At 44.2% G+C, this 27,970-nt stretch overlaps 1 protein-coding gene across 1 annotated transcript in view; it reads right to left on the bottom strand.

Moving 5' to 3' along the window:
* LOC100334202 (uncharacterized) overlaps window positions 1-27,970 on the bottom strand; it is a 37,109-nt gene that overhangs the window by 5,097 nt on the left and 4,042 nt on the right. The window contains exons 4-12 of the mRNA XM_073945303.1: window positions 25,622-27,685; window positions 22,126-22,305; window positions 21,323-21,454; window positions 12,021-13,910; window positions 11,712-11,885; window positions 10,528-10,701; window positions 10,235-10,408; window positions 9,937-10,110; window positions 8,836-8,997 (exon numbers count right to left, since the gene is read on the bottom strand). Of these exons, the coding sequence (XP_073801404.1) occupies window positions 8,836-8,997; window positions 9,937-10,110; window positions 10,235-10,408; window positions 10,528-10,701; window positions 11,712-11,885; window positions 12,021-13,910; window positions 21,323-21,454; window positions 22,126-22,305; window positions 25,622-27,685 (5,124 nt within the window). The remainder of the gene's footprint in view (window positions 1-8,835; window positions 8,998-9,936; window positions 10,111-10,234; window positions 10,409-10,527; window positions 10,702-11,711; window positions 11,886-12,020; window positions 13,911-21,322; window positions 21,455-22,125; window positions 22,306-25,621; window positions 27,686-27,970) is intronic.

Genomic DNA, 27,970 nt, shown 5'->3' with positions numbered 1-27,970 from the left:
GAGAGGGGTGCGCAAGGACCGGGCGAAAGACGCGCTATTTCCGCGAGATTATCATTCATTTGCGGGCATGCGGGAGTCTCTATGCATTTGAGGGATAGTCCCGCAACTTCCGGGAGACTTGGGATGTCTGAAATAGGGAGTGTCACTGAACGAATGTGTGAATATAAAGCCAACTTTACCTCTATAACTACATGAGTAATTTTTACCACTAATACAGCAGATTCATGAACAGTTACACCGATAATCAGCATTTTTGTGGGCTCTTATGGGCTCTGAGCTCGAGGAGACACCCCAACTCGAGTTATTCCCTTATCAGGAAACAAAGAGGAGTTGGGATTCGAGCGAAGTATCTAGCCCGGCCCCAGAACGCTCCCCCCGGGAATGCAATGCAAGAGGTGAGGTGACGGGGTGGTGGAGGGATGCTAAAGTCGTGAGATGCTGCAGGTAAGACAGCTTTGGTATATATAGGGGTTGCTCAAGAACTGATTTGATGATGGAATAATTGTCAATGACGTATTCGATACTGAAACTTCTGCGCATGCTCCTCCCGAAATTTGTTTACAAAACATCACTTCACGTGTTCACACTTGCATTTGTTTAAGTATAAAGCATATTTGGCGTGCTGTCCGGGGGGAGGGCTCTGAGCTCGAGGAGACACCCTTTCAGTTTAATTTCTGTGGAAAACGTAATTGATAGTATTAGAGGAACTTAAGGTAGTGCGAGGAGCATTGAGTAGTAGCCGAAAGTTTGAATGGAGTTCCATGGTTTATATTTAGTGCAATTGCGACTTGAATTGCTGTGAAATAGATGGGGTAGGCTAGTCATGGGATTCTGGATGATTTCTGAGCTGAAGTTGCTTATCGCTTAGTGTTATTATTAGTTCATAATTACTTATCAAATTTATTTAATTAAGCAATTTATTTTATATACGCGTGTTGTCTATGTAAACGTTAATAACGTATTTAAGTTTATACATGTTAAGTACCTAGACGATGAATCTAAGGAATATAGTCTATACGTGGCCCAGGATCACAGGTGGAAGCGAAAGAGAAGAGTGGAGGGGCTGCCGGCGTTAGTGATGACAGCGGAGGCAGCCTCACGCTGGCACGTACGTCGGGGCCAGACAGAAAGTTGGGGACTAGAGCCGTTTGCGGAGGCATGCTCGCGCTACTGATGGCCCTAAGATCACAGGTGGAAGGAAAAGAGAAGAGGGGTTGCCGGCGTTAGTGACGTCAGCGGAGGCAGCCTCACGCTGGCACTTACGTCGGGGCCTGACAGAAAGTTGGGGACTAGAGCCGTTTGCGGAGGCATGCTCGCGCTACTGATGACTCTAGGATCACAGGTGGAAGGAAAAGAGAAGAGAGGAAAGCTACCGGCGCTAGTGACATCAGCGGAGGCAGCCTCACGCTGGAACTTGCGTCGGGGCCTGAAGAAAGTTGGGGGCTAGAGCCGATTGCGGAGGCGTGCTCACGCTACTGATGGCCCTAGGATCACAGGTGGAAGGAAAAGAGAAGAAAGAGGGGCTGCCGGCGTTGGTGACATCAGCGGAGGCGGCCTCACGCTGGAACTTGCATCAGGGCCTGAACAAACCTGGTTAATCTGCAAGCGGCATGAAGGAAGAGTCCGCTTGTTAAGTGGTGACCTGTTGGTGACGCATGTAATACTGTTTCCAGGTCCAAGCCGCCACTCATTTAAGTTGAGAAATTTAATCTTTTATGATCACTTTAAATTCTTATCACACAATAAAGTTAATTTTATACACAATCAGTGTACGCAACCATGGCTTGCTGCATAACAAATACCAAAAACTTAACAATTTATAAAAATTAATCACTTTCTGCACACTTTCTGTGTGGACGTATGTATTGTGATAGTGATTTCAAAAGTAATAAATCGCTTTGTAAACATTATAATTAACATTTCATGAATCTCCCCATGCAGTAAGTTGAGAAATTATTTGTTTATGATCAATTTTAAACATATTACACAATAAGTTAGTTTTATACAAAGTCATGTTGTACACAACCATTTTTTTTTTTTTTTTTGGGCTTGCTGTGTAACAAATACCAAAAATTTTAACAATTTATAAAAAATTAATCACTTGCGTCATGTTTGAGGCATAGACATATATATTGTGATCATGATTTTCGAAAGTAATAAATCGCTTTGTAAACGTTATAATTACCATTTTATGAGTCTCCCCATGCAGTTGAATAGAGAGCTTGGACCCGGAAGCCGCTTCGCGTGACGTCACACTCACGAGCGGACAGGCTTGTTATTCCTAAATTTGGCGTGCCAAGAGCAGGCATTGCTGGCGCTACTAAGTGGAAATGTTCCGTGCGTGGGGGGTGGATGAGGCCATAGGGGAGACGTGCTCACGCTGTCATAGCGAATTAGCCGATGGTGGCGCTTCGCCTGTAGAGCGGTGGCCTGGCACTCGCTTGATCTGGGCTGGTGGTTTCCAACTGGGAAGCGGCTCAGGTTTGTTGCCGGTGTCTGGAAGAGCGGCGGCGTGGCGGGCCTAAGTTAAGACCGCGGACTCTGTTGATATATTCTGCCGAGTGCTGATGCGCTGGACGTCGGCTTGGAGTTTGCAAGAGGAGTCGTGTCATCCTCATGGAAATTTGCTGTTTGGACAAGGCTACAGCGATTGGATGTGCCAATGCTAAAGTCGTGAGATGCTGCAGGTAAGACAGCTTTGGTATATATAGGGGTTGCTCAAGAACTGATTTGATGATGGGATAATTGTCAATGACGTATTCGATACTGAAACTTTTGCGCATGCTCCTCCCGAAATTTGTTTACAAAACATCACATTGTATTAGAGAATGACGCAGGACCACACTTAAAGTGACAGTGTTGTTTATTTTACATCTGTCCGTTTGTTTGTTTCAGTTTTGCCTGCAGTATATTTGTTTTGTTAATGTTAAAGTAGTTCAGCAGACGATGGCTGATGCTGCTACTGTTTTGCCTGCAGTATATTGCCGTTACATGTGATGTTATGTAATTTGATTTGTTTCTCAGAATAAAAGAAAACGCTGAGAATCACTTTTTGAGGGTTTCATTACTTTTTGTTGCAGTACAACACAACGCAGAGGTCAACAATCGTTACATATGCATGACGTTACGGAGAGCTTACGACCTACTAACTATGCTTTATTGCTTTAAGAAGATGTGGTGCAACCGAAGTGAGAACAGATTTAGTTACACACTAGCTAGTAGTATACTACACCTCTAGTGTGGACTTTATGTTCCAGTTTAAGAAGAACTCCCGATCAGCTGGTGCAACCCTCCCCTTATGACTAGCGTTCTCCCGCTGATCAGCTGTGGTAGCTTGGCCCTATATTTGACACATGTAGTGTTTAATGCAGATTTATGCCTCGTGTCATATCACTCAGCTCACTCTTACTGACATTTCTCTGGAGTGAAACAACTTTATTAAGATTATTATTATTATTATTTATTCTATTTATCTATTATTATTTATTACTTTATTAAGTGTCATCTGTTTATGCCGTGGTTGATATTAACTCATGGCTGTGTTTTTTGTATAAGGATTTTTTTAGTTACCTGTTATGTTTGTACACTTACATAACAGTAATTACGACAATCACACCGGAGCTGCTCTGAACACGTCTTTACTTCACTATTGCAACAACCACATACACACACACACCACTAGAGTGCGTCGTAACTGAACAATCAATTTGTTACTAACTCAATATACAACAATTCCTCCCCTCCAGCATTGATGTATCCCTTCAAGCTGCGTTACATTATATTTACCAGTAAGAATACAAGCACTCCAAACACAACAATGCAGAACTTATTCAACTATGCAAATAGTTGTAACAGTTATTTCAGCTAGTTATCATATGTATATATGAATAACTACAAGTTTAGTCTGTCAGGTGGTTTGTGAACACGCTCTGGATAACGTTTCGCTTGAGGCATTGCGTTTTGAGATGAGGACTGAGCACTGGACACCTGAACAGTTTCTGATTCGGTTACACCAGTGTCTGTAGAGGGAAACTCTGGTGTTATGAGTGCATACTCATCAGGGCATGGGGTAGTTTCCACATTCTCTGTTACGTTTTGAGAAGAATCAACCTGTAAGGTTGCATCCAAAAGCTGGTCAATGTGTCTGCGCCAAACCATGTTGGCACCAACTTGTACAGTGTAAGTAAGGGGCCCAGTCTTGGACAATATCTTGCCTGGTTGCCACTTTTGATGTGTTTGTCTGTAGTCTCTAGCCAGTACATTTTGTCCAACATGTAACGTCCTGAGTACGGATTGCTTTGTGTTTTTCTGACACTGTTTGGCTTGCACATGTCGGCGTAGATCAGGCTTAAGTAAGTCTAAGCGCGTACGAAGACTTCGGCCCATAAAAAGTGTGGCTGGAGATTGACCTGTAGTCGCATGTGCAGCATTTCTGTAGGCCAGCAGGAAGTTTGCAATCTTTTCTTGTAGAGACACTTTTTCCTTTCCCATGGCCTTTAGTGACTGTTTTAGGGACTGAACAAAGCGTTCCGCTAAACCGTTCGTAGCAGGATGGTAAGGAACAGATGTTGTGTGCCTTATTCCATTGCTTTTGACAAATGACTGGAATTCCTCCGAAGTAAACTGCGTACCGTTATCACTGACTAACTGCTCTGGCAAGCCAGTGCAGGAGAACAATGTGCGGAGCAGTTCTACAGTCATCGTAGATGTTGCATTTTTGATGGAAAATACCTCTGGCCATTTTGAATATGCATCCACTACCACCAGAAGCATTTTGTCAAAAATGGGTCCTGCATAGTCAATGTGAACTCGCTGCCAGGGGCTGGTAGGAAATTCCCACACATGTAAAGGTGCTGCTTTTGGCTGTCGCTGAATTTGCTGGCATCCAGAGCATGCCTTAGCAAGATCTTCAATTTGGCGATCTAGCCCTGGCCACCAAACATAGCTCCTGGCCAGGCTTTTCATTTTCACAACACCTAAATGTCCTTCATGTAAGGCAGTGAGTACTCTGGCTTGCAGCTTATGTGGAACTATCACTCGAGTACCCCACATGACACATCCTTGTGTTACAGAAAGCTGTTCACGACGATTTGAGTAGTCCAACAGTTGAGGATCCCCTTTAGCTGGCCATCCTTTCATGGTCAGCTCAAACACCTTGGACAGTACCGGGTCTCGACGAGTCTCATTTTGAATTTGAGCACTTGTGACTGGTAAAGGTTCCATTTGAACAATGTGAAACATGTCAGTTTCATCTGTCCTCTCATCTGCATTCTCATGAGGAAGGCGCGACAGTCCGTCTGCGTTTCCATGGTGCTTAGTGCCCTTGAACTCAATCGAATAGTCATGACCACCTAAAAACAACGCCCATCGTTGTAGGCGTGCTGCAGCCATTACTGGGACACATTTGTTGGGGCTGAAAATGGCCACTAATGGCTGATGATCTGTGATCAGAGTGAAGTGTTTTCCATACAAATATTGATTAAACTTCTTCACTCCCCATACTAAGCTTAAGCCTTCTCGATCAATCTGTGCATATTTGCGTTCTGACACAGTCAAGGATCTAGACGCAAATGCAATTGGCCGCTCAGATCCATCAGTCATTTTGTGAGACAAAACTGCACCTATGCCGTATGGTGAAGCGTCACATGCAACACGCAGGGGTAGACTGGGGTCATAATGTGTTAACACAGTCTCTGACGTGATCAGTTGCTTAGCCATCTTGAACGCCTTGTCACAGTCCTTTGACCACACCCATTTACTTGTCTTTTGAAGCAAAGCATTTAATGGATGTATAACTGTGGAGAGATTTGGTAAAAATCTGTGATAATAGTTCACCAGTCCGAGAAAAGAACGAAGCTGGTTCACATTCTCTGGTCTTGGTGCATTAAGTACGGCATTGATTTTGTCTGGAGACTTGTGAAGGCCTGCCTTGTCAATCCGGTGTCCACAGTATTCAATTGAATCTTTGAAAAATTCACATTTGCTCCTATTTGCTCTCAGACCATACTCAGCCAGTCTTTCCAGCACAGCATTCAAGTTTGCCAGATGGGTTTTATCGTCATGGCCCGTCACTATAATGTCATCTAAATAGCACTGTGTGCCAGCGACACCCTGCAAGACTTGATCCATGGCTCTTTGCCACACAGCTGGTGCTGACGAGACCCCAAATACAAGTCTGTTGTAGCGAAAGAGACCCTTATGCGTATTTATTGTCAGGTACTTTTTAGACGATTCTTCCATCTCCATCTGCAAATACGCCTGGGCAAGATCAATTTTTGAAAAACGCTGCCCACCTGACAGTGACGCAAAAATGTCATCAATGAGAGGCAATGGGTACTGGTCTGCCTGTAAGACTGGATTAATCGTGACTTTGAAGTCGCCACAAATTCTTACATCACCACTCTTCTTGACAATTGGGACTATAGGTGTAGCCCAGTCAGTCCAGTTTACCTTAGACAGGATTCCTTGGTCTTCTAGTCGCTTTAGCTCCGCCTCCACTTTTGGGCGTACTGAATATGGTACAGGGCGTGCTTTGTGAAATTTTGGTTGCACATCACTTTCAACCTTGAGCCTTGCTTTAATGTGTTTTAGAGTTCCAATTCCATCTTGGAAAACTTGTGCATGTTTCACTAGCACCTCCTCTAATTTGTCTTGCTGAAGTGTTGTTTCCGGGGTAACTTGTATGGCTTTTAAGGACTGCCAGTTAAGCCGAATGCTCCTCAGCCATTCTCGTCCAAATAAGGGTACTCCCCCCTTTTTCAGCACATAAAGATTCAAGACTCGCCTTTGTTTTTCACATTTTACTCTCACCTTCAGTTTTCCCATGGGTGAGATTTTCTCTCCTGTATATGTCTTGAGTATTACAGATGTGTGCTTTAGTTTGAACTTTTCAAAATGGTCTTTGTAATCCTTGTACGATATTATTGACAGTGCCGATCCTGTATCAAGCTCCATTTTCAGTTTTACTCCCTCAATGATAGGACTCACCCAGATGATTTCGCGATCTGTCTCTTTAAGGGCGTGTAGTTCAATGTATGAGAGGCTTGCCACATCAGAGTTTTCTGTATCAGATTCGTTCAGCTCATGCATCTTAGTGTGTCTTTTTCCAAATGACTTATAACTTTCTTTTATTTTCAGTTGCTTTTGTTTTACACATTTTCTGTATGTGTCCCTTGCGATGACATTGTCTGCACTCCTTCTCTTTAAACCAGCATTCAGTAGGGCTATGTGACTTTTTCCCACATCTGAAACACAATGAATTTTCACTTTTCTTTGACGTGAACTTGTTTATGTGACATTCCGAGATCGCCTTTCTCTGTAATTCCAGCGCATCTTTTGCGGCTGTCTCCATAGAAACGGCGATTTCAAGCGCTCGCGCCAACGTGAGCTCTCTTTCAGTAAGGAGTCTCTTTTGCGTGCTCTCGCTGTGAATGCTGCAAACAAGCCTATCCCTGAGCGCGTCAGACAAACCATCACCGAATTGGCAGTGCTCTGCGAGTCTCCGGAGCTCGGCCATGTACTCCGATACAGACTCTGTCTTGTGTTGATTTCGCTTATGGAAGCGAAAGCGCTCCGCGATCGTCAATGGTTTCGGATTTAAATGCGTTTGCAGCACTTCCACAATCTCTTTGAAAGTTTTCTCGGCTGGCTTAACTGGTGCTGATAAACTGCGTAAGAGGTTGTATGTTTTTGCCCCCATTACACTCAAGAGAACGGCAACTTTTCTCTCGTTCCCGATGTCATTGGCTAAGCAATATTGCTCAACTCTCTCCACATATGTTGCCCAGTCTTCCACCGTGCTTTCAAAAGCATCCATTTGTCCGATGCACGCAGCCATTTCTGTTTCGTCTTCCCTTTCGGTTCGTTAATATATGTATATACTGTACATTACCCACTGCACGTTGAGCCTGATGATGAAACTTGCTGCACAACTGGGTCTTTACAATCCTCGTCGCCAGTTCTGTTATGTTTGTACACTTACATAACAGTAATTACGACAATCACACCGGAGCTGCTCTGAACACGTCTTTACTTCACTATTGCAACAACCACATACACACACACACCACTAGAGTGCGTCGTAACTGAACAATCAATTTGTTACTAACTCAATATACAACATTACCAATTGAAAATACAACTCTACAGGCTTGTTTCCTCTGAGTGGTATGGTTCAGTTCAGTAAGGTACAAGTCAACTTTATCAGACGTGTGTCTCCACTGCCAAATGGTATCCTTTTGGTAAGTGTGGTGTTCAACAGAAAGCTGCAGTCGATGTTATTTTTCAAGGAATAAAATAAAGCTCAAGGGGTCGTTCACATATCGTATGAGATGCACTTCTCAATATCAGGGATGCAAGGATTAACTGGTTTCACTATTATCCACACTTTAATTCATCACGTTTAATAAATCTAAAGGCTTCTCAACACCACAACTGTGCGCTAGTTTGAAGTCGGGGTTAATACACACACACTGGATTAAAGGCTGATTCTGACTATGGCTGAGCTTTTATTATTAACTAAGAGCTGTTCACAAATCCCGTCTTTTGCACACATAAATTCGTTACTTCCAATAGAGGAGTGTCTTGCGGGCTCGGTTTGAGTTTTCTTCAGTAGATCAGATACGAGTGTGTTCAGAGTTAAAAAAAATAAAACAAAATAAAATAAATAAATAAATAAATAAAGCTCAACTGAAATAACATTCAGAGAATTCTCACAGTGCTGCCAGACTGCCATCCAGAAATGCAGCATCAAGTGTGAAATGTTCAGAGATATTCAGAGCTGCTTCTTGAAAGCCACATGAGCGATCACAGCAGACAGGGTGATTTACCACTTACTTGAGTTTGTGGAGGTGTTGGAGTTGGTCAGAGAGCAGTTTGAGTCCTGCTTCTCCTGGGTGATTGTAGCTCAGATCCAGCTCTCTCAGGTGTGACGGGTTTGAGCTCAGAGCTGAAGCCAGAGCCGCACAACCTTCCTCTGTCACCATACAGCCGGATAATCTACAACAACAGCAGGAGCTCATGTTAGTGTGCTTTATGTTAAGAGATGCTTTAGATTGAGTCTAGTGAATATGAGTTAAAGCATCAAGGCAGTGAACTGTGATGTTAATGTAGGACCTCGATACATTACAGATATGCTCACTGAATATAAACAGATCACTCAGATCAGATAAATGAGAAATTCTATGAGTTCAGTCAAGGTAGGGTGAATCCTCCTTCAGCTACTGCAACCCCACTGCTGGAATCAGCTTCCAGAATTGATCAGATGTGCTCCAACATTAGGCACATTCACATCAAGACTGAACACACATCTGTTTAACTGAGCCTTTACTGAATGAGCACTGTGCTGCATCCCACAGATCACACTATTATGTCTCTTTTCTTTTTCATTTCTTTAAAACCCATTTTAACTCTTTTTAATCAGTTATATTCTTTGTTGTTTTTGTTTTTCTAATACTTGTAATTTATGTTTCTTTATTCTTGTTTATGTAAAGCACTTTGAATTAGCATTGTGTATGAAATGTGCTATAGAAATAAACGTACCTTTCCCTCAATACTCAAAGTGTAAAATTCACAGATTTAACAAACGATTTATGAGAAAGTGCAGGTTTGTTTTAAAAAGAGCAAATATATAATTAAATAACATTTCAAATAAGTAATATTATTATTAATAATAATAATAAAAGTATTATTATTATTATTAAGTCATTATTTTTTCTTGCAAACCATATTAAAGCAGCTGAACTGCACACAAAAACTATATCAAATGATAATCTATTTGGTTAATATTGCTGCCATTTTGCAGATTCTAAAAGATATTTGGATATACTGAAACTTGTTTATAAACGACTTAATGTATTTGATATTCATAGTTATGAAAAATATTTCTATAGTCAAATTAAATTAATATTTAATATACAGAATTAGTGAAGCACAAACCTCAGTGTGTTGAGTTGACAGTTTGGGCACTTCAGTCCAGCACAGATCAGCTTCACTCCTGAATCCTGCAGGTCATTGTGACTCAGGTCCAGCTCTCTCAAAGAGGAGTTCGATGATTGTAGAGCTGAAGACACAACTTCACAGCACTGATCAGTGAGATTACAGCCTGACAACCTGAAAAAAAAAACCAGAGCACTTTGACTAAGTGCCATGCTAGGGTGCTGCTGTACTTACCATATTAAATGTTACAACCAAAGGCCATGCTAGTAAGTCAATTTTATAGTAAAAGTGGTCAAACCTAAGTGTGTTGAGTTGACAGTTTAGACTCTTCAGTCCAGCACAGATCAGCTTCACTCCTGAATCCTGCAGGTCATTGTTACTCAGGTCCAGCTCTCTCAGGGGGGAGTTTGATGACTGTAGAGCAGAAGACAGAGCTCCACAGCACTGATCAGTGAGATTACAGCCTGACAATCTGAAAAGAGAGAGGACTCCGGTTATATGACATGCTAGGGTGCTGGAGTACTTACCAGATAAAATTTTACCACAAAAGGTCATGTTAGTGACTAAATGTTATATTAAAGGTGGTCAAACCTCAGTGTGTTGAGTTGACAGTTTGGGCTCTTCAGTCCAGCACAGATCAGCTTCACTCCTGAATCCTGCAGTTTATTGTTACTCAGGTCCAGCTCTCTCAGGGGGGAGTTTGATGATTGTAGAGCTGAAGCCATGAATGTACGGCACTTATCAGTAAGACTACAGCCTTTCAATCTGTAAAAACAGAGGACTCTGGTTAAATGCCATGCTACTGTAGGGTGCTGGTGTACTTTGTGGATTTAAATGACATTAATTTTCATACAAATCATCACCTACATATGCTAATATTCGTATGATTGCTGAAACAGCTCAAAGGAATGAGAAAAAAATGTAAGAAGTGTCAGAGATGTCTTCAACAGAGAACTCAAAGAGGTCAAGGACGATGTACTGAAGTGGGTCAGTTTTCTGCTGATATAAAGGAAGAAATGGTCCAGATGACACGTCTAACCAACTATTACAACTGAAAGCTGGAAGAAGCCTGGGAGAGTTGTCTTCTTTGCCAGTTAGGAGCTATGGCCTTGGAGGAAAATCCCCCAATAAGACTGCCCAAATACTGATATAATAGAATAAACTCTTTGCTGTGTTTATTAATCAAGTGCATCACAATAGAGAGTAATTACTCAGCTCTAGAGAACCAAAAGAAATTTCTTCTCAGTATCAAAATTTTTGAGACGTACTCGAGTATATCAAACATTAAAAACTTAAAACATTTAAAGCACAGCTGTATTCAAGAGCTTGAATACTGTATAAAAGGCTGGAACAGACAGACCAGCAGCACATTTAAACAGATTTCCATATACTGTCTTAGGCCCTTTACTCTCAACAGAGAATGAAATAAAGGATTTTGCTTTGTTCTTGTTTTTGTTTTATTCTTTGTTTTCACTGGATTTACTTTATTAATAAAAGTGTATTTAATTAATTTTCTTTCTGAAGTGGACATTGGCTTCATTTGCAGAACCCATCAAGACTCCCTGTGGTAAAGTATGAATGTAATTATTTATTGAAAGACATTACAAAACATGGTCCTAAACAAAACTATAACTAAGCAATATATTGAAGAGAGGATCATGGTTTCTTTATCTAATTAGGGTATTAAATGAAGGCATCCAGCACAACTTTGCAGATCACATTTTACCACAAAAGGCCATGCTAGTGACTAAATGTTACAGTAAAGGTGGTCAAACCTCAGTGTGTTGAGTTGACAGTTTGGGCTCTTCAGTCCAGCACAGATCAGCTTCACTCCTGAATCCTGCAGCTCATTGTTACTCAGGTCCAGCTCTCTCAAGGGGGAGTTTGATGATTGTAGAGCTGAAGACACAACTTCACAGTACTGATCAGTGAGATTACAGCCTGACAATCTGAAAAAAAACAGAGCAATGTATATATATATATATATTAACAGTGATTGGAGTAATCTTTGATTAAGGAGACAAATCAGCATAATATTCATTATTTATCAAAACTCCTGACAAATTATGTGTTATCACACTCACAGAGCTTTTCTACAGTTCCTCACAGCGGGTAACAGCCTCCATCTGCCCTCTTTAGATTTAAACTTGTACTTATTAAGGTCTAACTCATCCAGCACTTCGTTTAACATCAGGATAATGTTTGCCAGAGTTGAACACTGAGCAAGAGTCAGATTTTTGTCATTTGATTTAGAGTTTAAATATTCCTGCATTTTTTCAACAAGAGAATTATCCTTCATCTCAATCAAGCAGTGTGAGAGATTCATCCATCTTTCTGGACTGACGTTGTTTTTCTGTCCTCGTTTGAGGTTGTGGATTATTTTCTTGATGATCTCTGGGTCGTTCTCTGTGTGTTTCAGCAGATCCTGTAAGAGTCTCTGATTGGACTCCAGTGAGACGCCATGAAGAAATCGCAGGAACAGATCCAGGTGTCCAGTTTTACTCCTCAAGGCTTTATTCATCACTCCTTTCAGAAACACATCCAGAGGAACTTTCTTACTCTGAGTTCTGTGTTTCCTTGTCAGGAACATCTTCATCACCACAGTGTTGTTGTGTAAATAGCAGTAAAACACATACAGTGCTGCAAAACACTCCTGAAAGCTCAGATGAACAAAGCTGTAAACCTTCCTCTGATAAATCACAGATTCCTCTCTGAAGATCTCAGTGCAGATCCCAGAATACACTGAGGCGTCAGCGACGTCTATCCCGCTCTCAATCAGGTCCTCCTCGTAGAACATCACATTGCCCTTCATCAGCTGATTGAAAGCCAGTTCAGCAAGTTTCACAATCACATCTCTGTTGGACTGCAGGAGTTTCTCTGGATGTCTCTCTTCATACTTCTGCTTCCTCATGTGTGTCTGAATGAGGAGGAAGTGGATGTACATCTCAGTCAGAGTTTGAGGGATTTCTGCACTCAGATCTTCTTTCAGGATGGTTTGAAGCACAGTGGCTGAGATCCAGCAGAAGACGGGTATGTGGCACATGATGTGGAGGCTTCTTGCTCTTCTGATGTGGGAAATGATTCTGCTGGCTTGATCTTCATCTCTGATTCTCTTCCTGAAATATTCCTCCTTCTGAGGGTCATTGAAGCCCTGAATCTCCGTCACGAGGCTGATGTGTTTTGAGGGGATCTGATTGGCTGCTGCTGGTCTGCTGGTGATCCAGATGAGAGCGGAGGGAAGCAGATCTCCTTTCATGAGGTTTGACATCAACACACTCACTGATGAAGCTTCAGTCACATCAGAAACTTTCTGACAGTCTGAGAACATCAGTGTGATTCTGCTTTCATCCAGACCATCAAAGATGAACACGACTTTACACTCCTCATAAATCTGTGAGTCCAGATGCTGAAGTTCAGGATGAAAGTCCAGCAGAAGTGTGTGAAGACTGTACTGATGATCTTTAATCAAGTTCAGCTCTCGAAATGGAAGCACAAAGATGAAATCTACATCCTGATTGGCTTTTCCCTCGGCCCAGTCCAGAATGAACTTCTGCACAGAGACGGTTTTTCCAATTCCAGCGATGCCTTTAGTGAGAACAGTCTTGATCTGCTCTTTCTCCTCTCTGCTCTTCTCCTCATCTCCTGCTTCAGCTGAAGGGTTAAAGATGTCATTGCAGTTGATTGGAGTGTCTTGGAGAGTCTTGTATCTCTTCTCCATCTGCAGCACCTCATGTTCTTCATTCACTCCTTCACTCTCTCCCTCTATGATGTACAGCTGTGTGTAAATGCTGTTCAGGAGGGTTTGATTCTGCTGGAGTTTCACTCCCTCAAATAAGCTCTCGTACTTGATCTTCATGATGAATCTGTGCTGCTCTTTCACTCTCTGAAGATCTTCATGAAGACTGAAGTGAATCTGACTGGAGGATGTGTAAGTCTGAAGGGACACACGACTGATCTGCTCAGCTCTCTCACAACTGAACACACACACACAGAAACAAACACACATGAATATAAAACAACAAATTAAAACATATGTAAACATCTCTAAACTATCTGGTTTTAAATCATGCCTCACATATACACACTCATGCGCATGTACTCTGCTTATATGCATCTAGGAAACATGCATCCCTATATATTTGTGACTGATTTAAAGATTGTGGTTGCTAACATGCTAATGACTTCACATCATGCTCATGTTATGCTGTCTTCTAGCGTTGTTTTCATTCCTGAGTGAGAGTGCTTCAGTATATGACTTCATCATTTACCCAGCGCTCCACTAGGAAGTTTGATGAGTGTGTACATTCAAATTCTCCTCGGGGAACGAAGGGTTACTTCTGTAACCTCGAACGTTCCCCTTCGGTTGGGGAACTTCAGTGCCATAGAGTGGATTGATTGAATCCACGAATGGGAGAAGTATGGAAAGCGCCACAATGACTGCACCTTACCAACGCCCCCGATGAGGGGATAGTCAAGCAAGCGTGACGCACCCACTTCACGGGAGGCGCGGTCCTCCAACGTGACCCTGGCCCTAATTTATCCTACTTCAACAGAAGTCTTACGGATTTAGATATATTTTTTGGAACGTCGTGAGCATCTAGATAATTCTAGGAAAATACGACAGTACGTTGGGAAGCGTGCAATCCCGATAGGGAGGACGCTGCGGAGGCCATCCGTTACCCAAGGGGGGATAGATGGCAGGATTACCTATGGACTAGCCCTAAGGGGGGAGTACGCATAGCAAAAGAGTTTTTAGCGGAAAGGGAAGACACGGGTCCGCCCAGGGGGGGACTTTAACCGTGGCGGAATAAGCATATGGGATCGCCTAGTGGGGATCACGCATAGCATGCACCTATACCCAAAACGTGGGCTGACCAGCGGGCAGACCTACAACGTAGTGGGCCAGCCAGTGACTCCTCCGCTGAGTCAGTGCTGGGGGCCACGGAGGAATCTGCAGGGCTCACCTGACGGGGAACTTTACTGACAGATAAAAGGGCGCACGTATCTCCGTGTTAGGGAAAAATGGTGCAGCAAGCGTGTCTCAACACCCTACCGAGTTGTTTCCTCAATCACCAAAGGGTTACCTAATACCCTTGAGGAAACCGGCTCCACTCGCAGATTGTAAAACCTTGCAAATGTGTTGGGTGTCGCCCAGCCCGCAGCTCTACAGATGTCTGTTAGAGAGGCGCCGCGTGCACGCGCCCAAGAGGATGCAACGCTCCGAGTGGAGTGTGCACGCACTCCCGGGGGACACGGCTGACCTCGACTCGAATAAGCGAGTAAAATGGCATCCACAATCCAGTGGGATAATCTTTGTTTCGATACGGCACTTCCCTGCTGCCGACCGCCATAACAGACAAAGAGCTGCTCAGATGATCTAAAATTCTGAGTACGGTCCACATAAATGCGCAGAGCGCGAACTGGACAAAGTAAAGAAAGGGCTGGGTCTGCCTCCTCCAGGGGCAGCGCTTGCAGGTTCACTACCTGATCTCTAAAGGGGGTGGTAGGAACCTTGGGCACATAACCCGGGCGGGGTCTCAGAATGACGTGAGAGTAATCCGGCCCGAATTCCAGGCACGAGTCACTGACCGAAAATGCCTCCAAGTCCCCGACCCTCTTGATGGAGGCCAACGCAACAAGCAGAGCTGTCTTCAGGGACAGAAATCTTAGAGATACTGATTCGAGAGGCTCAAAGGGATTGGCTCGCAAACTTGTGAGAACGAGGGCGAGATCCCAAGAGGGCATGAGAGGGGGGCGAGATGGATTAATTCGCCTAGCACCCCTAAGGAACCGGATGATGAGGTTATGCTTTCCCACGGTGCCGCCAGCTACAGCGTTATGATAAGCGGAGATGGCGGCCACGTAAACCTTGAGAGTGGAGGGCGACAATCTGCTGTCCAACTTCTCTTGAAGGAAAGAGAGCACAACACTAATCTGGCAGTTTCGGGGGTCTTCTCTGCGAGAGACGCACCATTCAATGAATAGACTCCACTTCAGGGCGTAGGCGCGCCTCGTGGAGGGGGCTCTAGCCTGAGTGATGGTATTAACAACCGCAGTCGGTAGGTTACCTAACTCTTCCTCGCGTCTAAGGACCACTGGAGGTTCCAAAGATCAGGGCGAGGGTGCCAGATGGTGCCCTGTCCCTGAGAGAGTAGGGCCTCTCTCAAGGGATCCGCCAGGGGAGGGCCGTCGCGAGGAGTGAGAGCTCTGATATCCAGGTCCGGTTGGGCCAAGGGGGCGCAACTAGCAGAACCTGTTCCTCGTCCTCCCTGACCTTGCACAGTAGCTGCGCGAGCAGGCTCACTGGGGGAAACGCATACTTGCGCATGGCCCGAGGCCAGCTGTGGGCCAGTGCATCCGTGCCGAGAGAGCCCTCGGTCAGGGAAAAAAACAACTGGCAATGAGCGATCTCGGGGGAAGCAACAGATCGATCTGGGCCTCCCTGAATCGCGCCCATATCAGCTGAACAGACTCGGGGTGGAGTCTCCATTCTCCAGGGCGTAACAGCTGTCATGAGAGCACATCGGCTGCACGATTGAGCGTGCCTGGAACGTGAATGGCGCGCAGCGATTTCAGCCGCGGGTGACTCCAGAGGAGCAGACGGCGGGCGAGCTGAGACATGCGGCGAGAGCGCATACCCCCCATGCGGTTGATATACGCCGCCGCCGCCGTACTGTCCGTCCTGACCAGCACGTGTTGCCGCTCCAGCACCGGTAAAAAGCGGTGGAGAGCGAGGAACACTGCCAACAGCTCTAGGCGATTGATATGCCAATGCAACTGGATGCCCTTTCACAGGTCCGCAGCCGCATGCCCGCGACACACGGCCCCCCAACCCGTGTTGGAAGCATCTGTTGAAACAACAACATGGCTGGACGCCAGTCCTAGAGGCACACCGGCCTGTAGGAACGAGGGGTCATTCCAAGGGCTGAGGGCGCGGCGACACAGCGCAGTAACCGAGACCCGGTGTGTGCCCGCGTGCCATGCGCGTCTTGGGACCCAATCGTGAAGCCAGGGCTGAAGTGGTCTCATATGGAACAATCCGAGCGGCGTGACGGCGGCTGCGGATGCCATATGCCCCAGGAGCCTCTGAAAGAACTTCAGTGGGACCACTAGTTTGCTGTCGAGCTCCCTCAGACAGTTCAGCAACAGGCGAACGCGTTCCTCGGAGAGGTGCGCTACCATGGTGATCGAGTCCAGCTCCATCCCGAGAAAAGAGATCCTCTGCACGGGGGCGAGTTTGCTCTTTTCTCGGTTGACCTGAAGCCCCAGTAGGCGGAGATGCCGAAGCACCTTGTCCCTGTGCACAATCAATTGCTCCCGCAAGTGGGCTAAAATTAGCATGTCGCCGAGATAATTGAGTATGCGGATGCCCGCGAGCCGAAGGGGCGCTAAGGCACCCTCCGCGAGTTTGGTGAAGACCCGCGGAGACAGAGAGAGCCCGAAGGGGGGGGACCTTGTACTGCCACGCTCGACCCTCGAACGCAAACCGCATAATTTGGCGGTGGCGTGGAAGAATGGAGACATGGAAATACGCGTCCTTCAGGTCTATGGCTGCAAACCAATCCTGAGGACGAACGCATTGGAGAATGCGCCTCTGCGTGAGCATTCTGATCGGCAGCTTGTGCAGACAGCGGTTCAAAATGCGCAGATCTAGGATTGGTCGTTATTGGTCGTTAGGATTGCGCTAACCAGGCAGGCAGAGCCCTCGCTAATGGAGTCATCGCTACAATCGCTGACGTACCAGTGGTGGGGCAGCGCGGAGTGGGTGTGCTGATCCGGGAAGCACGAGGGTCCCGCGGAAGAGCTGGAGGAGAGCGATTCGCTCTGGCTCCGCACCCTGACTCCGGAGAGGGGGCTGGAGGGCTGAGGGAAGGGATCGTCCCCCCAGCGCTCGTGAGCCACTGGCGAAGCACGTAGAATCTGCGAGCCGGAAGGCAGCGCGTCCCGGACTGGCAGAATTCGTGCTGTCACATCCGGGGAAGGGGAAAAGTGCTCTTTCATGATGTTTTCATGGCAGTAAAAAAGTGCCGTTGGAAATGGGGCGCCGCCCTCCAGCGGGGAAAGAGCAAGTTCCCTCTTCTCCAGATGGCCTGTCCCAGGGACGCTTCGCGGTCTGTTGCCGGACTTAGCGGCGTTTTGGGCAGGGGGGCTGCCTGCTTCCGAAGTGCCCGACGCGCTCGCTTCGCCAGAGGCGTGTGCGGGGGCGGAGCAGCTCTCGTAGGCAGGCGCCTTCGGCGAGGAGCAGGTATGAATGGCACGGCGGGCGGAGCGGGCTACGGACCGCCGATAAGACATCACCCACCAACTGCTCTCTCACCGCCTTGAATTCCTGGGTGAATTCACAGACAGTGTCGCCGAACATGGCTTGGAATATGGGGAAGTCAAGAAAGTGGACTTTGTCGACTTTGCGCATATCAGCCAGGGGTGGCGCTCCTGGATCACAAATGTGGACATCGTCCTCCCCAACGCACACACAGCGGACTCAGTAGTCCGAAGAGCTAAGTCGGTGACGGTGCGAAGCTCGTAAGCCTGGGTTGGACCCACCCTCGTGCAGCTCGGCCAGCGCTTGCGCTTGGTAGCGCCGGTAGGTGGCTATTGCATGCAAGGCGGAAGCAGCCTGGCCCGCAGCTATGTAAGCTCTAGCTCCGAGGGAGGCAGATAACTTACATGCTTTGGATGGGAGACGAGGCGGACCCCGCCAAGAAGAGGCGCCGTGCGGATTGACTGCCATAGCGCACTCAACCTGAGGAATCGCCACATACCCCCTGGCTGTTCCACCGTCAAGAGTGGTAAGGGTGGAGGGACACGCAGCACGAGCAGAAAAAAGTGCTTTTCAAGACCGCGTGAGCCTACTGTGCACCTCCGGGAAGAAGGGAACGCCCCTCTAGTCGGTCCGGCCGCGGAGCTGGGGGATAAACCATCTCCAACCCACGGCCGAAGCAGCCCGGGAAAGCACGGCTAACATGTCCGTTTCAGGATCCGTAGTGACAGCGCTCACCAGCCCGAAGGGGGCGAGCGGGTCTGGATCATCATCGGACAAGGAAAGCCCACCCTCCGATGCCGCGGTGGACGTCTGGTCTCCGGTGTCATCGGGCGTAAGGGCTACCATCTGTTAGACGGATCGCTTCCCCTGCCCGAAGCTTGGATGGAGCGCTTAGAGGAGCGGGAGGTCCGCAGGCCCTCGGGCGACGGATTATCTCTCGCTGAAACCCTCAAATCTGCCCGAGTGCCAGCTGCAGAGCAGGGGACAACTGGGGTGGTTCGCCTTTTTGCAAAGGCTAGCCGCGATCTTGCGCAACAGTCATGGCATCGCAATGACGACATGAATTGCCCACGAGCAGCGCATTAACATGCTGGACCCCCCAGACATGTAACGCAGTGCCCGTGCCCATCATCCGAGGACAGGAAACCACCGCATCCAGAAACGCACAGTCGGAGCGCCGTCCTAAAAAAGGACGTGCTGCACGACTGTGTTGCTCTTTTAGGAAGTTTGCAACAATACGCACCGCTCTGGAGGACCGGACCCAAAGAACCGCAGGCAAGGGAGAAACCCAGCTCGACCATCTGCCACCGCGAAGACCCACTCTGGACCGAGAGACACACTAGTTCGCTCTGAAGTGCTGAACAGCAAGAGGAACCCTCATCGACTCACTCAGAAAGGATCTGAAGCGAAAAGGATGGCGTCTGCTGGCTTCAGGTGTGCTTATATGCTGGGATAATTGCCGATGCAGCACACCTGCGCAAGCTTACGCTGCCAATTAAATTCATTCATTGGCCCGTTCAATAACTCTCCAGACAAGCAGCTTCTGATCCGAATCTCCCATTCGTGGATTTCATCCACTCTATGGCACTGAAGTTCCCCAACCGAAGGGGAACTAAAGTTTCATTTTTCACTAAACTGCCTTTAATCATTTCTAAAGTTTAGTGTGTTTGATCAATATGGGCGAATGGAGCTGTACATTATAAACCCCCTTGACAACAATATAATTGCTGTTGAGGCTTATTAGAAACTTTAAATGGATATATATATATCCATATTTAAAGTTTCTAATATATATATATATATATATATATATATATATATATATATATATATATATATATATATATATATATATATATATATACACACAACTTTATAGTTATATATACAGTTATATACACGGCTGCATCTACACCTAATCTGGCCCTTTCTCAACTACAAATCACTTTCAATGTACTTTAACAAAATCTATCTGAGTTAAAATTAGTTTTAAATGCCAATAAAACAAAACTTATGTTATTTTTTTAAATTTAAAACAAGCCAAGCAAAAACTAGGTCCTGTTACTACTACTCATGGAGCAGGGATTGAATTGGTGTCCCAGTGCAAATATCTTGGAATTTTAATTGTTTAGACACTTTCTTTTAGTACTCACATTCAGCAATTGGTGAAAAAATTAAAAGTGATTTTAGGCTTCTATTTTAGAATTAAGAACTGCCTTTCTTTTGGTGCTAAAAAGAAGCTGGTTGAGGCAACATTCATGTCGACATTAGACTACGGTGATGTCATCTATATGCATGCTTCGTCTCAAAGTCTGAATGCATGGGATACGGTTTACCATGGTGCACTAAGATTTATAACTCATTTTAAATCATTGTGTGTTGTATACTAGGGTAGGTTGGTCTGCTTTGTCCATTCGTAGGCTCAAACATTTTCATATTCTTGTTTACAAATATATGCTGGGTTTACTCCCACCATATCTCCAGAATTGCATTTGTAAAAAGCCTGTTCTTAACTATGGTCTTCGGTCTCAGGATATTTATTTACTATCTGTCCCTAAAGTGCAGACTGAGATGGGAAAAAAAGGCTTTTAAGTATGCAGCACTACACACTTCACTACATGCTTTTAAAAAAGACTATAAAATATTTAGAAGTTGAAACACAGGTTTGCAGATGTTTTGAATAGTTTGTCAGTGAGATCCATATTAACTGTAAATTGTTTTTTTGTTTGTTGTCTGTTGGACTGATGTGACTTGTGTACTGCCTAATCTTGGCCAGGACACTCTTGTAAAGAGATTGTTAATCTTAATGTGTCTTTCCTGGTAAAATAAAGGTTATAATAATAATAATAATAATAATAATAAAAATAATAATAACAACAATATATATATATATATATATATATATATCTTATGTCAGGTATAAACATATTTTTGGAGCTTTTAAAACAACTTTAAACAGTGACTGGACACAGCACTGACCTCTGACCTGTAAATCACATCACCTATCCAGTTCTGATAGATAATACGCCATTTATTAAATGTTGACATTTGAGAGAAAGTCACGTCTGTAAAAGATTCACCACAGTGTTTTCCCACCCACAGAACACAGCGAATGATACTCACACAGATCTGAAAGCCGCTCCACCACTGAATTCAGGAGGCAGAAACATGGAGTTGTTGCTCTTCATGGACACACAGCTGAACTCTGGAGATGCTGCTCTCTGAGGGTCAACAGGAGTCAGCTTCAGTCTCTTTCTGTAACAACATACAAGTGCTCATAGTAAAACACTACTGCAGCTGAAGAAAGACACACGGTTTTAGAACAATCAAGGGTCATGCAAAGACACTTGAAATAATGTGTTACTATGTTTTTTGAATTTATTTTTATTATGCTTTGTTGTATTTTGTATACGGGTTGATTTGTTGAATGAATTGAGTTGTTTGGGGACTTTAATTATGACGTCAAAATTGCGGAGCTTACTGGATGTATAAATTGCGTGTAGTAATGAATGAAAACAAAATATGGAACGCTAGGTGAAACATGGTAAAAGGGGCACAGGTATACGGTTGCTTCACGGATTCCTCCTTCAAGAGTTATAGCTCCTGGTTTGAGGGGAAAAATAAGGTAATTTGGTTTATTTGTTTAAGATTAATGTTTAATTGTTGATGTTGGCTTAGTGTTAATTTTCGGTATTTATTTGTGCTTGTTGTTTGTTTATTTTCTCTCTAGTTCTTACGGTAATTCATGATGAAATAATGCGAACGAAATCTATGGAGTGTGACCAATAAATGATTCGTGAACCATCAGTGAAAGACTTAGTCATCTTTTTACCAGGACGCTACAGGTCAAGTGCTAAAGAAACACTGATCACCATGATGATGAGTACAAATGATAGAAAAAATGTTTCCAACTTCATGATACTCACCCTGACTCAGATCTCACAGCAGTTCCACCACTGAATTCGGGAGGCTGACGCATGGAGTTGTTGCTCTTCATGGACACACAGCTGAACACTGGAGATGCTGCTCTCTGATACTCAACAGGAAACTCTTCTCCCTCAAACACACTCATTTCACACACAGAACTCATCTTATTTTCCTCAGATATGTGTGTGGAAAATTATTATTATTTTTTTACTATTTCATCCAAAGCAACATTGAAAACATCTTTAAAAAGTCAAATAATCAAGAGCAGTGCAAGTAACAAAGCCTTTTTTTAAGGGAGAGATGAATCAACACATTGAACTACTAAACCCCGGTGGATTTAACTAGAAAAGTTTGAATGCAGCAGATCATCTGTATTTTATCCCAAATACCCCACAGAAACAGACATTTGTAATTTAATAATAATAGGACAAAAATGTAATGATAATAAACAAAACAAACCAATATCTAAAACTGATCATTCTCAACAATAAGTAAAGTTGATCTGCCGGTGTTGGGTAACACAGTAATATGTTACAATTTTAAACCAATTCATTGGAAAAAAGAAAGAACAATGCAAAACTAGCACACCACATTTACATTAGCTTCTTTACAAAGTAACACATTTAGGCCCAATCCCAGCTCTACCCCTTAGCCCTTCTCCCCCTAAGGGGTAGGGGTGTCCTAATTATCTTTAGCTTGTAGGCGTAGGGCTAATGGGAAGGACTAGATACCCCTTCAAACTGAGATTTTCCAGAACCACACTCGAAACCAAGGGACAGGATTATTTCCCAGAATACACCAGCTACAACGGCAGCATATCTATGCCGGAAGTCAGGAGATGCACAAATCAGTACTTTTTTTCATTATTACGAATTATGACAAACAAGCACGTTTTAATATATTCATAACTGTGTTCGTGTTTTACAATCATGCTTAAAAAAAAAAAAACACTAAAATAAAAAAACGCAAAATTTCGCTATCTATAATCCTTAATAAAAACTCCTATATAGCAGTCCCACAACATTCCGACACTCAATGACACTCGAATCCCCTATCAGAAAAGTCTAGTGACCGGGAATTATCTGTTTACAGTGTCTGCTATAATGTTAATGTTGTTTTTGGTGTGTTTACATAATGAATATGGCCACTATGTAAGAGCACATGTCACTCCGCTGCTCATCCGTTTGCACTGGCTGCCAGTTGCTGCTCGCATCAAATTCAAAGCTCTGATGTTTGCCTACAAAGCGACTTCTTATCTGCTCTCACTTCTGCAGATCTAAGTGCCCTCCAGAAACTTGCGGTCTGTGAATGAACGTCGCCTCGTGGTTCCATCCCAAAGAGGGAAGAAATCACTTTCGCGAACTCTCACGCTCAATCTGCCCAGTTGGTGGAATGAACTCCCTAACTGAATCAGAACGGCAGAGTCACTCGCTGTTTTCAAGAAACGACTAAAAACTCAACTATTTAGTCTCCACTTCACTTCCTAATCTGCAATTGCCTCTCTGGATATACCACTAACTGAACTAAAAAAAAAATAAAAAATAAAAAAATAAAAAATTTACTAAAACTTTACTAAAAATTACAAAAAAAAAATTACTAAATACTTTCCTTCTTGGACTTTACAGACCTGAAACTTGCCTATAACACTTTTTCATTGTTGCTCTTATAGTTGTGTAAATTGCTTCCTTGTCCTCATTTGTAAGTCGCTTTGGATAAAAGCGTCTGCTAAATGACTAAATGTAAATGTAAATGTAAATGCACAGAACAGTTATGATCTTATTGCCACATTATATTGGTATGATAACATGATATATGCCTTCATTGATTTCCTGAAGATGAATACCAATAAATAGCACAAGCGAAATAACTACAGCAGTCATGATCGACTGATTTCATATGAAGTAAGAGATTGTGATGACACAAGATGAAGTGTGCAGGTGTTGTAGTGCTCTCCCCTTTTTTAAGGGTAAATTTTGAAGCCCTTCCCCTTCATACACGGTTTCAAGGGCCAAGGGGAAGAGGAAGGGGTACAAAAATAGAATTGGGATTGGGCCTTAGTTACTTATTTTATTCTAATATATCCATTTTTCAATCTTTGTTTAGTCGTTAGCCACACCCATAGTCAACAATCCAATAGGATGGAATTAGGGCTGCACGATATTGGAAAAATCTGACTGCAATATTCAGTTTTTTTGCAATATATAAACTTTCAGTCTCTTTCCCTATCAATTCCAACCATTAGCCCTTCTGCTAATTTGGAAGATTTTAAATATTAGTGCACACAGCAGCACGGATATAGGCAATGTGTCTGAATGGTAACAAACTTAACTAATAAAAGACAAAGTATGCCATTCTCCAATACTCATACAGCTCTCCCGACAAAAATGCTTGCTACACACAAACAGCTTGGTTATATCAGTAGCTCTAACAGCATTGCAAGGAAAGGCATGCATAAAACCCTATGGATCATGAAACAAACCCTTTCATCAGCTTGACAAACCACATGCTGTCATAATTAATTAATTAGCTGGGTCTTCTTATAGGATAAGAAACCTTAGTCTGTGAATGATAATGAGAAATTGATACGTCATCAATATACAGATGAGCAATACGTCACCGATTTTGATCCCAGCCCAATAGCTGAAATTAGCTGACAAAAGCTCAAGCTTATCCACTTCATGTGAGAAGTTTACAAAAAACGTATGCAATTGCAAGTGAACAAGACCCAATGTTAATTCATTTTCTTTCGGCTTAGTCCCTTTATTAATCTGGGGTCGCCACAGCGGAATGAACAGCCAACTTATCCAGCACGTTTTGAACAGCGGATGCCTTTCTAGCCGCAACCCATCTCTGGAAAACATTCGCACACTCTCATTCACACTCATACACTATGGACAATTTAGCCTACCCAATTCACCTGTACCACATGTCTTTGGACTGTGCGGGAAACCGGAGCACCTGGAGGAAACCCACGCAAACGCAGGGAGAACTCCACACAAAAAACGCCAACTGACCCAGCCGAGGCTCGAACCAGCGACCTTCTTGCAGTGAGGCGACAACAATACCTACTGCGCCACTGCGTCGCCCAAGACCCAATATTTTGTGTCAAATCTTTATGTTTTGTTACAGAAAGCTGTGTGAAAAGCAGAATGAAGTACATCCAGGTGGTTGTTTTTATAGAATAAAGTTCTTCAGTGGTTTACAACAGAGCTCTGCTTCACATCAAGTTTGTTCTGAAATAACTCACCTTACCTTAAACTTTACCTTAAACTTACCTATATGTACTTTATGCCTTACTTAACAAACATTCTTCTCACATTAAACAAATCTATTTTCAACATCCCCATAGCTGAAATTGATTGTTGTAAAACATTCTTAAAATAATTGAGAGTACTGAGTGAAAAGCCATACAAAATCAACCTCACACACTAAAATACTCAGAACCCACACTTTTACAACCATCTACAGATATATCTAAAGTCATACAGTACTTACTTGCCAACAGACCAGGGAGTGTGTGTAGGTCTGGAGGACCAATGAGGAGTCTGAGGTGAAACTGGTGTAATTGAGGATAAATGTGGAGAGATGGAGAATCCTGCTGGATGTGAAGGGGTGAATGGTCTGGACACAGGCAGAGACCCTAAAGACTGTGGTGGAGCTGGTGGGTTAATTGGCCAAGCTGAAGCCTGCAGCACAAATGACCACTGAGAAGACCACGACTGAGCCACTGGACCAATGAACTGAACTGGAGAAACAGGCCTGAAAGACCTCACTGGAGCTCCATGATTATGAGGCCAGAGCTGAGGTCTCGTGTCCTTCAACTGTTGTTCATTTCCATTAGGCCAGAGCTGAGGTCTCGTGTCCTTCAACTGTTGTTCACATCCATTAGGCCAGAGCTGTGGTCTTGTGTCCTTCAACTGTAGTTCACTTCCATTAGGCCAGGGCTGAGATCTCGAGTCCTTCAACTGTAGTTCACCTCCATGAGGCCAGAGCTGAGATCTCAAGTCCTTCAACTGTAGTTCACTTCCATTAGGCCAGAGCTGAGGTCTCATGTCCATGAACTGTTGTTCACATCCATTAGGCCAGAGCTGAGGTCTCGTGTCCTTCAACTGTAGTTCACTTCCATTAGGCCAGGGCTGAGGTCTCGTGTCCATGAACTGTAGTTCATTTCCATTTGGCCAGGGCTGAGGTCTCGTGTCCTTTAACTGTAGATCACTTCCATTAGGCCAGAGCTGAGGTTTCTTGTCCTTCAACTGTTGTTCATTTCCATTAGGCCAGAGCTGCGGTCTTGTGTCCTTCAACTGTAGTTCACTTCCATTAGGCCAGGGCTGAGATCTCGAGTCCTTCAACTGTAGTTCACCTCCATGAGGCCAGAGCTGAGATCTCAAGTCCTTCAACTGTAGTTCACTTCCATTAGGCCAGAGCTGAGGTCTCATGTCCATGAACTGTTGTTCACATCCATTAGGCCAGAGCTGAGGTCTCGTGTCCTTCAACTGTAGTTCACTTCCATTAGGCCAGAGCTGAGGTCTCATGTCCATGAACTGTTGTTCACATCCATTAGGCCAGAGCTGAGGTCTCGTGTCCTTCATTTGTAGTTCACTTCCATTAGGCCAGAGCTGAGGTCTCGTGTCCTTCAACTGTAGTTCACTTCCATTAGGCCAGAGCTGAGGTCTTGTGTCCTTCAACTGTTGTTCATTTCCATTAGGCCAGAGCTGAGGTCTCGTGTCCTTCAACTGTTGTTCATTTCCATTAGGCCAGAGCTGAGGTCTCGTGTCCTTCAACTGTTGTTCATTTCCATTAGGCCAGAGCTGAGGTCTCGTGTCCTTCAACTGTTGTTCATTTCCATTAGGCCAGAGCTGTGGTCTTGTGTCCTTCAACTGTAGTTCACTTCCATTAGGCCAGGGCTGAGGTCTCGTGTCCATGAACTGTAGTTCATTTCCATTTGGCCAGGGCTGAGGTCTTGTGTCCTTTAACTGTGGATCACTTCCATTAGGCCAGGGCTGAGGTCTCGTGTCCATGAACTGTAGTTCATTTCCATTTGGCCAGGGCTGAGGTCTCGTGTCCTTCAACTGTTGTTCATTTCCATTAGGCCAGAGCTGTGGTCTTGTGTCCTTCAACTGTAGTTCACTTCCATTAGGCCAGGGCTGAGGTCTCGTGTCCATGAACTGTAGTTCATTTCCATTTGGCCAGGGCTGAGGTCTTGTGTCCTTTAACTGTGGATCACTTCCATTAGGCCAGGGCTGAGGTCTCGTGTCCATGAACTGTAGTTCATTTCCATTTGGCCAGGGCTGAGGTCTCGTGTCCTTCAACTGTTGTTCATTTCCATTAGGCCAGAGCTGCGTTCTTGTGTCCTTCAACTGTAGTTCACTTCCATTAGGCCAGGGCTGAGATCTCGAGTCCTTCAACTGTAGTTCACTTCCATGAGGCCAGAGCTGAGATCTCGAGTCCTTCAACTGTAGTTCACTTCCATTAGGCCAGAGCTGAGGTCTCGTGTCCTTCAACTGTTGTTCATTTCCATTAGGCCAGAGCTGCTGTTCTGTTTGCTTCATCCATAGATCACTTCAGCAAAAAAAAATTACAATAAAAACAAACTAAGAATTCAAACAGAAACTGAAACTACAACTGATTATGAAAAACAATAGTGGACAGTTGGATTAAGCTAATTTCCACAAGGTAAACATGACTGATTAGTCATTACTGGCCTCCACTACTACTCCCCATGCTCCTCTTTTTACTTGTCTTTAATTTCTTCTAAGTTACTGTGAGATATACAAGAACATTGTTTGCATAACCTTATTGTAATTATTATTTTCTTTATAAATGATTTATATCTGTAAAGTTTTT

Source organism: Danio rerio, chromosome 3 (genome assembly GCF_049306965.1).
Source record: "Danio rerio strain Tuebingen ecotype United States chromosome 3, GRCz12tu, whole genome shotgun sequence".
NCBI lineage: Eukaryota > Metazoa > Chordata > Actinopteri > Cypriniformes > Danionidae > Danio > Danio rerio.
This window is presented reverse-complemented; position numbering and strand designations above follow the sequence as displayed.